This window comes from Bidens hawaiensis, unplaced genomic scaffold (genome assembly GCF_021521415.1).
Source record: "Bidens hawaiensis isolate Kalapana, Puna unplaced genomic scaffold, B.hawaiensis_p1.1 tig00014522_1, whole genome shotgun sequence".
In the NCBI taxonomy this organism is placed as follows: domain Eukaryota; kingdom Viridiplantae; phylum Streptophyta; class Magnoliopsida; order Asterales; family Asteraceae; genus Bidens; species Bidens hawaiensis.
The window spans coordinates 257,501-270,000 of NW_027492264.1; the positions used below are offsets into that span (position 1 = coordinate 257,501).

Genomic DNA, 12,500 nt, shown 5'->3' on the forward strand with positions numbered 1-12,500 from the left:
AGGAATGAATTGAATCAGTATATGGTAAATAGTACTATTCTCAGTGAGAGATTAACCCAGATGGATAGTGAGATGAAAAGCCTCGTTTCAGATAAAGATAGAGAGATATATGAGACGAAAAGACAGATTGAAGAGATACGCAATCATATGAACAATCTCACTAAGAGTGATAAGGATACTAAAACCGAACAGAAAACTAAGACCACCAAGCCCGATCAGAAAACTAAGACTGATAAGGTTACTAAGACGGCAAAGAAAACTTACAATCAAACTAAGACAGTCAAGAAGAAACCTCCGTGATCTTGTCGTAAATGATAGATAGAGGTATGCTATGAAAGATTGATATTAAGGTTTAAGATGCTGCCAAAACGATTGATTCAATTCATCTGATCCTCTCTTTCCAGCTCTTGCCTCTCTGTCTGCATTGGTGTGGTACCTAGGCTTTCTGACTTTCCAGAACGTGCTATTCCCGTTCTAAACATCCAAACTTTCTTCTTCTTAGCGGAAACGCAAGTACTATAAGTCGAGATATATACTATAGATATAAACTAGTCTGTCTCTAGTCTATACTAGAGGGAATTAAGATATCTATTAGATAGGGTGTGGTGCTTAGTTAGATAGGGTGTGGTGCTTAGAAAATTCCCTGAATCTATAAACATCTATCTTCTTTTCAAATGTCTAATAAGATTAGATTGTTTCATGATTCTATGCCTGTCCCCAGCTGATGTTTCTACTCCCAGCGAGAGAAACCTATCATAGCTGAGGTTGTCTAACTATGTTTTCATTCCAGGCTAAGACACCCGGTATTGAACTGGGAAATGCCATTGTTTGTATCCATGCTTGTCATCTAATCGTATATAGTATTCCATAGGTAAAGACACCAGAGAAACAGAAACTGGGTAAATCCTTAGTTTATATCGTAAAAGGAAAATAGAAAATGGATTCTTGGAAAGATGTTGTTTATGATTTAGTTAAGGCACGAGGTGATATGAGTCTTGTGAAAAGGTTAGAGGTATCAGATTTTCTTTATTTTGCATATAAGGACTGTAATAACACAGGAATCTTAATCACTGAGGAAGAATATCATAAAATCAAAGATCAAATTGATTGTGGTAAGTATGTTTTCAATTTTCATATTTCAGATATACTCCCAAAAGAATTCGATTCTGAGTTGGCTGATGCGGAATCTGATATTTCAGCATTCTCAGGATTCTACTATTATAGCAAGCTTAAAAAACCAGAGATAACGGTGATAACTAATCCCGCTTATATTGATATAGTTGTTATATTAGGAATAATCTATTATTTAGTTACCAATTTTGTTTTATCATGTTATACTCATGGACTATCAGAAACGAAGTGAGGGATTGGACGACGGACGGGACAACTAGCTAATTGGGGGACGGAGGGACAGAGAGAACTCTTCAACGAAAATCAATCTTGAAATTAAATAATAATAATCTCGTTCAGTAGGAAATTTTCATTTTTCATTTCATTAAATAAAAGATAGAATCGTTCAGTAGGCTAATCTTCAAAGTTTATCGATTGAGACAGCGGCAGGCCCAAAGAGCTCTACAGTAGTACCTTGCGAGATCGTTGCTCGTTCACCTAAGATAGAAAAGCACTTGGTTGAAAGCCTAGCAACGAGAAAAAAGAGTCCCATGCATCCTTTAGTCAACAACCATTAGTAAAGAATAGGATCAGACCAAGTGCGAGATTGGATCAAAAATAACGTATAGAAAGGATTTGCAACAGAGAGCCTCAACAGCAGCTTAAATCTTTGTGTACTGACCCCTAATCGAATTGTTTGGGATTCAGAAGTGAAAGAAATCATTTTATCTACTAATAGTGGACAAATTGGCGTATTACCAAATCACGCTCCTATTGCCACAGCAGTAGATATAGGTATTTTGAGAATACGCCTTAACGACCAATAGCTAACGATGGCTCTGATGGGCGGTTTTGCTAGAATAGGTAATAATGAAACCACTGTTTTAGTAAATGATGCAGAGAAAAGTAGTGACATCGATCCACAAGAAGCTCAGCAAACTCTTGAAATAGCGGAAGATGCTTTGAGAAAAGCTGAAGGAAAGAGACAAACAATTGAGGCAAATCTAGCTCTACGATGGGCTAGGACACGAGTAGAGGCTATCAACACCATTTCATAACCAGTCGGTGTGTCCGAATAATCATCAATTTATACACCCTATATTTGGTTATTTTGTTTGACTTGATTCTGTCGATTAAATACAATCAAGCGAAATCATATTTTTATGATCAAATTTTTATGCAACGAAAAAGAAATAGAATAGAAAAGATACAAAAAAAATATTACTAAAATCAAATGGGTATAAAAACTTATTAGATACCATTGACCGCGGTATCTAATGAGTTCTACCTACTATTGGATTTGAACCAATGACTCCCGCCGTATGAAAGCAATACTCTAACCGCTGAGTTAAGTAGGTCATTTATCTTCACAAAGAAAACCAAAAGGGACTCTTCCCGTCGATGGATTATAAATATCATATTACTTAGAAGCAATACCGATCAATATGATCTTGGATCATGGAATAGTCATCTTGACAAGAAATTATCTACATAATAAAATATGTATTACAAGCACTAAGGGCTGTAGCTCAGTTGGTAGAGCACCTCGTTTACACGCGCGCCGATGTTTTTCAGGGGAGTGCATCATGCAATCAAAAAAATTGATCTTATTGATAAATCGATGTCTTACTCGATAACTTTGAGGGAAGAAGAGAACAATAGCCTGACAAGGGTTCGGTCCGATTTAGGTGCCCAGTTAGGTGCCAAACAGACCCTACCGTTGATTTGATATATTGATAAGGTGAATACCTAGTCTATTCAATGCTAGGCTGAGTATCAGGGCCTCAAAAAAACCTCTTTTCGTCCTATGAACTTTAAGGTGTATGAAGTTTTCATATTTGATTTTTAAGTAGAGCGATAGAGACTTCATTTCACTTAAGTGAATCTAGGCCAGAGGCAAACCTACGTCAAGATAACCCCCCTTGTTTTAGTTTGAATGACTTCTGGGCACAAGTGCCATTCTCGCCTACTCTTCTATGGGAGGACTGAGAGGCTTTCCCTGAGCAAAGAAGGTGAATGGGGCCAAAAGATGCTAAATCATTACTGTTAGAATGAGTTTTCCAGTCGTCGGTGCAAAACGAAACTTAAGAGCTCTTCCGCTCAGGTATAGTGAAAGGTGTCTCCCTTGTGTATGCGTATCATTTGTTAGTACTTGCCCTTTCTTTCACATAACACTTCTTTCTTTTATCTCATATATCTAGTTATTGTCTACCCCTCGATATGAAGATGGTTGGACTAACTAAACCCAGACGCGTAGCGGTCAGGAAAAAGAAAGCCTTGTTGAAGTTTTGAAGTCAACCAAGTAAGCCAGAAAGACCAGTTGTAGGAAGCTTTGACCGGCTGAAGCGAAGCAAAAAACTGAACCCGAACTAAACCCCTAAGCAAAGAAGGGATTGCCTTAGTTCAGTCTCGAGGCCGGATGGTAGCAATACACTTCTGACCCAAGCCCTTGAGCAGGGAGCAATTGAAGTAAGTAGTCGGCTATTTCTGAGGTTAAGCGAACACAGTCAGTGACAAGGTGAGTCTCAACTAAGCAGTACAGGAAGCCCACTCACTCGGGCAAGTAAGCGAGCCAAGCTTGAAAAGAAAAAGTTCGGGAGTCAATACAGTAAAGTCAGGGAGGAAAAGTTGCGGTTATGAAATAACCTAGCCTGTTTAGGGCTAGATTTATATAGGAGACCCCTTGAAAGAAGAGAGAAGATACCTTCGCCCACCCACCCGATAAATATAAGTGATGGCCATATATACGGCATATGCCATCATAAGCGGGAATAGGAAGACCCTCCTTTCAATTCTCCTTTTGACCTAATTCCTAGCTTTATCCTGCATTGCTTTCAAAGGGGATAATAACTATAAATTCCTGCCTTACACTCTTAACAATAAGGACTTCCAACTCACTTCCTCACTACTAGAGAAAGGCTAAGTGAAGTACTTCTCGGGACTTACCTTTTATTCTTTCTCTTCTCTTCTTGCTTATCACTGACTTTCCTTCGCCCTTCGCGGCTGCTAGTGAAGTGGCAACTGGATTGCCTAGTGAAATGTGATCTCGATTGAAGCTAGATAGCCCCCTCCTCACTCGAAGCCGTAGCCGTAGTCTGGTCGGACCTCCGGACCCCTTCTTTATTCGATTTGGAAGAGCTCTTTTTCTCTTCGGCTCGCGCTTGCTCTATCATTGAATTTCCTCGTTTAAAGATCTCACGCAATCTAGGTTTGAGCTCTGATTTGATCTCGATGGCCGGTGGCAAAGGAAGCGAAGCGACAACCGCGGCTATGTTCCTAGTGTAGAAGAAAGAAAATGGAAGTTCTGGGATTTCCCCCAATGGCTTGCGGAAGCGCTGTTCGTTATTATAGATGCATCTGAGCAGCGGATCATGATGCCGGGGATTTGTTCACAGTGGAAGAAGAGAAGTCTTCCTCAAATGGATCAGACAAGTATGTTTCAGACATTCCTTGCTCATTATCAGACAATCACTTATTCACAAACTTCGTGTGGGGCTAATAGTTTTCATTTACCATCTCATGGAAAACCCCTTTCGCTCCGCTTGGCCTTATCTCTCACTAGGGGTATTTTAGTATAGGTTCTATAGGAACTGGACGATCTTATTTGGTCAAATACCTAGCGAAAAACTCCTATCTTCCTTTCATTACGGTATTTCTGAACAAGTTCCTGGATAAAAAGTTTCAAGGTTTTGACGATATTGATGCTAGTGACGATATCCTTGATATGGAGCCGGAACTGCTAACTAGCATGAATGCGCTAACTATGAATATGATGCCTGAAGATGAAGACCTACTTTATATCACCCTTCATTTCGAATTAGTAAAAGCAATGTCTCCTTGCATAATATGGATTCCAAACATTCATGATCTGGATGTGAATAAGTCAAATGACTTCTCCCTAGGTCTATTAGTGAACCTTCTCTCCAGGGATTATGAAACTAGAAATATTCTTGTTATTGCTTCGACTCATATTCCCCAAAAAGTGGATCCCGCTCTAATAGCTCCGAATAAATTAAATACGTGCATTAAGATACGAAGGCTTCTTCTTCCACAACAACGAAAGCACTTTTTCACTCTTTCATATACTAGGGGATTTCACTTGGAAAAGAAAATGTTCCATACTAATGGATTCGGGTCCATAACCATGGGTTCCAATGCACGAGATCTTGTAGCACTTACCAATGAGGCCCTATCGATTAGTATTACACAGAAGAAATCAATTATAGATACTAATACAATTAGATCCGCTCTTCATAGACGAATTTGGGATTTGCGATCCCAGGTAAGATCGGTCCAGGATCATGGGATCCTTTTCTATCAGATAGGAAGGGCTGTAGCACAAAATGTACTTTTAAGTAATTGCTCCATAGATCCTATATCTATCTATATGAAAAAGAAATCATATAACGAAGTGGATTCTTATTTGTACAATTGGTACTTCGAAGTGACTCCTATTTCAAGTCTTTGATTTCCTGTCTCAATTAAGAGGGGTCATGGAAAGAACAGGTTCAAAATCACGATCAATTCCTTTTTCAAATCCTGCTGCAGCTGCACGAGCCCTTCCTGCGTGCCACAAATGCCCTACGAAGAAGAAGAATCCTAGAACAAAATGAGAAGTAGCTAACCAACTTCTAGGAGACACATAATTGACTGCATTGATCTCGGTAGCTACTCCACCCACGGAATTTAAAGAACCTAAAGGAGCATGAGTCATATATTCTGCGGAACGACGTTCTCGCCAAGGTTGTATGTCTTTTTTCAGCCGACTCAAGTCCAACCCATTTGGACCCCTTAGAGGTTCTAACCAAGGAGCACGCAAATCCCAAAAACGCTTAGTTTCTCCTCCAAAAATGACTTCTCTGGTCGGGGAACGCATTAAATATTTACCTAAACCGGTAGGCCCTTGAGCGGATCCCACGTTAGCTCCAAGACGTTGGTCTCTAACTAGAAAAGTAAATGCTTGAGCTTGAGAAGCTTCTGGTCCAGTGGGTCCATAAAACTCACTAGGATAAGCCGTATTATTGAACCAGACAAAACAACAAGCAATGAAACCAAAGATAGATATAGCCGCTAAACTATAAGATAAGTAAGCCTCTCTAGACCATACAAGTGCACGTCGAGCCCATGCGAAGGGTTTGGTTAAGATATGCCAAATTCCACCAAGTATACAAAGGGAACCTAACCATACATGGCCTCTGATTATATCTTCCAAATCGTCTACACTAACAATCCATCCTTCTCCCCCCCCCAAAGGGCGATTTTAGTAAATAACCAAATATGATACTTGGGCTAAGCGTCAAGTTGGTGATTTTTCTTACATCTCCTCCTCCCGGAGCCCAAGTATCATATACGCCCCCAAAATAAAGATCCTTGAATACTAGAAGAAAAGCACCTATACCTAACAAGATTAAGTGAATACCTAAAATTGTGGTCATTTTATTTATATCTTTCCATACATAACCGAAGAATGGAAAAGATTCTTCAAGCGTCTCAGGTCCTAAAAGTGCATGATAAATACCGCCAAAGCCCAATACTGCAGAGGAAATTAAATGAAGTACTCCAGATACAAAGTACGGAAAAGTATCTATAACTTCCCCACCAGGACCTACCCCCCAACCTAGAGTAGCTAGGTGGGGAAGTAAAATTAATCCTTGTTCATACATAGGCTTTTCTGGTACGAAATGACCCACTTCAAATAGATTCATTGCTCCGGCCCAGAATACTATTAATCCGGCATGGGCTACATGAGCCCCTAGTTGTTTACCGGATAAATTGATAAGCCGGGCATTCCCGGCCCACCAAGCGAAACCGGGAGGGAGCTTGCTTATAGAAAGAAGAAAGATAGGCCGATCAAACAAAAAGAACGCGCAAAGGTATCTCCGCTCCTAGTCACTAAGTAGTGCTATTCTGGGGACTCTATCCAGATCTATGGATCTCCCCAGCATCCAAGCGAGACTCCATCAAAATCTGCCACTCGTTGGGCGACGCCCTCTTTTCTACGAACACCCCACCACTGATTGATGAACTTTGCCAGTTTTCGCCTCCGACCCGAGAACACTGGGTCAAGCCAAGCCCTTACCCGCCTGAATGGAATTCATATCTCCTTCGTCTGGTCGATAAGGGAGAAAGCCCGTGGAACTGGACTGTGACTCTTCTATTACATTATAGAGAAGTCCATTCTCGTCATGGTCGATCCACGTCCTACCGTAGTGCCCGGAGAACCAGGCTTGCTTAGATTACAAAGCTAGCTTACTAACGCGAATCTTTTTTATTGATTGCACGAGCTAGCCAGCAAGCCAGCAAAGCCCCCGACGCTTAATCGCTTCATTTAGGCACCTACTGACACTAAAGCCGTTCCACTCGTGCTTCTCTAACGAGAATCAATTCGTTCCACTCTCCCAACAGGTCAGCAAGCCATTCCTAGCGGCTTAGCCCTTGTTAAGGGCTAAAGAGCGTACTGAACACTCACCCTTTCTCGCCAGCAAGCTAAGCTCCTATTCCTCTTAGCCGGCTTACCTTTAACCTAACTCTCTAGTTTATGGCGGGAAAACACTACTTTTTTTTTTATCAAAAAACAGAAGGCCATTGAAAAGCTCTTTTCTTGTGTTCTTGAGTACACGTTAGGATATTACTTCAGGGGCTATCCAAGCCATTGAGGAGCCTGCTCAATCTGCTGAGGATGATGAATGATCCTAGAGGCTCTTCTTCCGTATGAGATCTTATAACCGGGAAGCGTAGGTAGAACTTGTGTGGAAGGAAGACACTGGCGAGTAGACCTGTGAGAGCCCCCCATCAAAGGTCAATATCTTACCTTTAAAAGCGGGTAAAAGAATTGGAAGTCGGGATATCCCAATCTTCCAGCTCTCAAGCAGTTCAGAAGATTCATCCCTCATTCAATCCCTGCTTTCATCTACCCCTATGTTTCTGCTTTCTTCGTCTATGCCTATGCCTCCAGGGATGGATCCAATTTCCTGTCCTTTTTTGGAATCGTTGATACATATGTTATGTTACGATGGCTTCGGTTGAGAGAGGGTGGTCGTAGATCATAGTTCTGTCACAATTACATTTCTAGTTCCATTTGTGGTGAAAGTGGAAAAAGTAGTCAAAACGCGGATGCCAGAACGAGTGATCAAATTATACGAGAAAGTTCTACTGATCTGGAAAGTTCTACTGATCTAGAAAGTTCTACTGATCTGGATGTAACTCAAAAATACAAGCATTTGTGGGTTCAATGCGAAAATTGTTATGGATTAAATTATAAGAAATTTATTAAATCAAAAATGAATCTTTGTGAACAATGCGGATATCATTTGAAAATGAGTAGTTCAGATAGAATCGAACTTTCGATCGATCCGGGTACTTGGGAGCCTATGGATGAAGACATGGTCTCTCTGGATCCCATTGAATTTCATTCGGAGGAGGAGCCTTATAAAAATCGAATCGACTCTTATCAAAGAAAGACAGGATTAACCAAGGCTGTTCAAACAGGCATAGGGCAACTAGACGGTATTAACGTAGCAATTGCGGTTATGGATTTTCAGTTTATGGGGGGTAGTATGGGATCCGTAGTTGGGGAGAAAATTACCCGCTTGATTGAATACGCTACTAAAGAATTTCTACCTCTTATTATAGTGTGTTCTTCTGGAGGGGCACGCATGCAAGAAGGAAGTTTGAGCTTGATGCAAATGGCTAAAATCTCTTCTGCTTTATATGATTATCAATCCAATAAAAAGTTATTCTATGTACCAATCCTTACATCTCCTACTACCGGTGGGGTGACAGCTAGTTTTGGTATGTTGGGGGATATCATTATTGCTGAACCCAATGCCTACATTGCCTTTGCGGGTAAAAGAGTAATTGAACAAACATTGAATAAAACAGTACCCGACGGTTCACAAGCGGCTGAGTATTTATTCCAGAAGGGCTTATTCGATTTAATCGTACCACGTAATCCTTTAAAAAGCGTTCTGAGTGAGTTATTTCAACTCCACACTTTCTTTCCTTTGAATCAAAATTAAAACATTCAGTTCAATTATTTTGAGCAAACAAGTAATTAGTTTATCTAATTAGTTTATCGGAATCCAAGTAAAAATTAGACGAATGGGGTTTTCTTTGTTGACATAAGATCTAATTGTATAAAGAATCAAAAGTCACATCAAATTGAAAATCCGTCCCCTTTTCTATATTCATTATTATTTATCAACAAGATAAAAGATGAAATTCTTATTTTCGTAAAGTAAAAAAAAAAAAAAAAGATCTTCTTCTCGTCATATATAATTCAAATCTGTTAAATATAGAATTTTTTATCTTTCTATATCTTACGATAATCCTATTTTGACTAAGAATCCCTACTGGATGGGATTCTAACAAACCCTTCAATATAATTGACCAAAAAACAAGTAAACCCATGTTCAAACCCAGATTTTTTATTGAACGCATGGCGTAGCTAGGACCCTTCAAATCATGTTTGAGCCTATGTTCAAACCAAACAAACCCACCTCCTATTTGAGTCAGGCTGGAAAGAATGCCCGCCAAGTTCAGATAAGGGAATGCTTCCCCCAACCATTAAAGGAAAGGCTCGACGAAGGGAGGGAGATGCGGCGGGGGAAGGAAAAGGCTTTTGGAAATCGAGATTTTCTTTATTTTTCATCGAAAACGAAGAAGGCCGAGGATGGCCTACGGTGCGTCTTATCTGAAGGGAACACGCTTTTTCGACCGCAGGGTGGTATGATTGTCGGGCCCTCTCCTCGTTCCGCCCGCTGGCCTATTGGGATAGCAGCCTTCGGGCTTTGCCTGTCCTTTCTAATCAAGAATTATGGCTCGGCCCGGGAAAGCGCTGCGCCCCCCTCTTAGTCAATGGGGCAGCAGGTTCGGCATCTACTACAAAAGAGAGAATCCACTTCAGATAACCACGCCTCTGCTAGGCAGCGTGTGGAATGGCCGAGAGCGGACTTTATTGGATATATAATCCAAGTAGAGAGTAGAGTTACGGGAACAGCCGTCTGATGGAAAACGACTTTCACGTTCGGATCAGAGAACACTTTTTTCGTTGAGAATTCCTCGTTCCCTCTCGATAGACCAGCGGCGAATTTAAAACTTGTGGGGCCCTATCTATTCTATCTCTCGAGCCCTGAAGTAAACCCCCCTCCCCTTCGGATTCCATATCTCTTTTGACTCTATATATGTGGGCACCTGATATCTATGAGGGTTCACCCACCCCGGTTACAGCATTCCTTTCTATTGCGCCTAAAATCTCTATTTTTGCTAATATTTCACGTCTTTCTATTTATGGTTCTTATGGAGCTACATTGCAACAAATCTTCTTTTTCTGCAGCATTGCTTCTATGATCTTAGGAGCGCTGGCCGCCATGGCCCAAACAAAAGTCAAAAGACTTCTAGCTCATAGTTCAATTGGACATGTAGGTTATATTCGTACTGGTTTCTCGTGTGGAACCATAGAAGGAATTCAATCACTACTAATTGGTATCTTTATTTATGCATCAATGAAGATAGATGCATTCGCCATAGTTTCAGCATTACGGCAAAGCCGTGTCAAATATATAGCGGATTTGGGCGCTCTAGCCAAAACGAATCCTATTTCGGCTATTACCTTCTCCATTACTATGTTCTCCTACGCAGGAATACCCCCGTTAGCAGGCTTTTGTAGCAAATTCTATTTGTTCTTCGCCGCTTTGGGTTGTGGGGCTTACTTCCTAGCCCCAGTGGGAGTAGTGACTAGCGTTATAGGTCGTTGGGCGGCCGGAAGGTTGCCACGAGTAAGTCAGTTTGGGGGACCGAAGGCAGTTCTCCGTGGACCGGACACGTAGCTTACCGAATCAGTTGCGACACGGATGGGGACGAAGACTCCAAAGCACAGACCGAAGCAGACGTAAGATAAAAAGAAGTACTTGACGCGGGAGAGAAGGTAGAAAGACTAGAGGAAAGGGCTATGGCCCCTCCTGATACGATTCTAGCCTAATGCTGATAGACCCAGGATCTTTCTGTTCGAAGCTAGCCATTGACCGGTGAGGAGGCAGGCCACCCCTTAGTCAACACCACCGAATAGCTGCCAAGACCTGGAATACGACTAGGAAGATCAATAGAACCTAAACATAGGTATGCACTAGCTGGCTGGTCTCATTGATTGGCTTGTTCAAGGCATGGCACCAAATGAGAAGGAGCACTTCCACAGCAAGGACTCTTCACACAAGATGGTCGAGCTGACCCAAGGGATCAATAAACAGGGACTTCTTCCTTGCCCTCAATTCTCATTCTGGAACAACAAGAAGATGGCGTATAAAAAGACCACCGAAGGACTTTCTTTTGATACCCAAACAGTCTACCTTGTTTCTTTGGTGACCTTTCTCCGTTCCACAGCATCAATTGAGTGTTTAACGAGTTGGTACGAAGAGATCGATCTCTGATTTACCAAGATATTCAACCCCTTTCTTTCGATGTGCTGTCATGATCTCATTCATTGTTTCGTACGAGAACCCTTGTTTTGTCTTTCTCTCGGGTTATTCCAGCTGTGTCCTCACTCCGGGAGAATCACAGTAGATAGCGATAGAAGACGCTGTACACAAAGTGGTCTTAGCATGAAGGGTGAAAGGGAGGATGTGGGACCATTCCTGATATCCACTCATTCAATAACCGACTTCGAAAGCTTACTCGTACGAAATAGTCTAGGAAAGAAGAATCGAAGCTCTAGCATAGCCAACAGAATCAATAGCACCAACAGATTCATAACATGTCTTCAAACCTAACTCGATTTCACTCTGATACCAGCTTCTGACTCCTTGCCTTTGTATACCTCGCCCTCAGCTAGTTGCCTTCTTAGCCTCAACAGCTAAAGCATCCGGGAACAGCTGAAGAATCTGGAGTTAATGATTCCAGCTGGTAGGAGAGGGTCTTTTATAACTCATATAGAGTGGATTATGCTACTATTTTCTGTTACTGATAAAACTACCTTTTCAGTTGAATTAAGAGGATATTCCGATACTGCAACTAAAGAAAGAAAAGCTGGTGAATACCTGACTGGTGAAGCCTTTATCCGAGACTTATGCTGCTCCTGCTAAACCATTCGTTTCCTCTTTACTGGGCCTCCCTGGTAAAAGAACCTGTCGAAGGCCTCTTACAGTAAGGAATCAGCTATGGAATCTCCTCTGTAGGGAATCTTTGACTTGATAACCACCCGAGCTCTCCATACTCAATTTTTCAAGGAGAGTTTTTACCATCTTAGAACGTTAGCGTTCTTTATGGGTATTATTCGGTGTCAGTTGCCTCTTAGCTTTGTGGGTGATCGCTGGCCACAAACTTGCAAGAGTCAGCTATTTGTTCACATTCAAGCCTTCGTTCCCCACGTTCGAGCTAGTCGAATCTGTACTTATTGT

General features: G+C 41.4%; 1 protein-coding gene across 1 annotated transcript in view; it reads left to right on the forward strand.

The window, feature by feature from the left end:
• Nucleotides 1-300, forward strand: part of LOC143546941 (DNA polymerase-like) — a 1,023-nt gene extending 723 nt beyond the window's left edge. The window contains exon 1 of the mRNA XM_077038483.1: nucleotides 1-300. This exon is cut by the window's left edge and continues 723 nt beyond it. Coding sequence (XP_076894598.1) covers nucleotides 1-300 — 300 coding nt within the window.
• The last annotated feature ends 12,200 nt before the right edge of the window (nucleotides 301-12,500 follow it).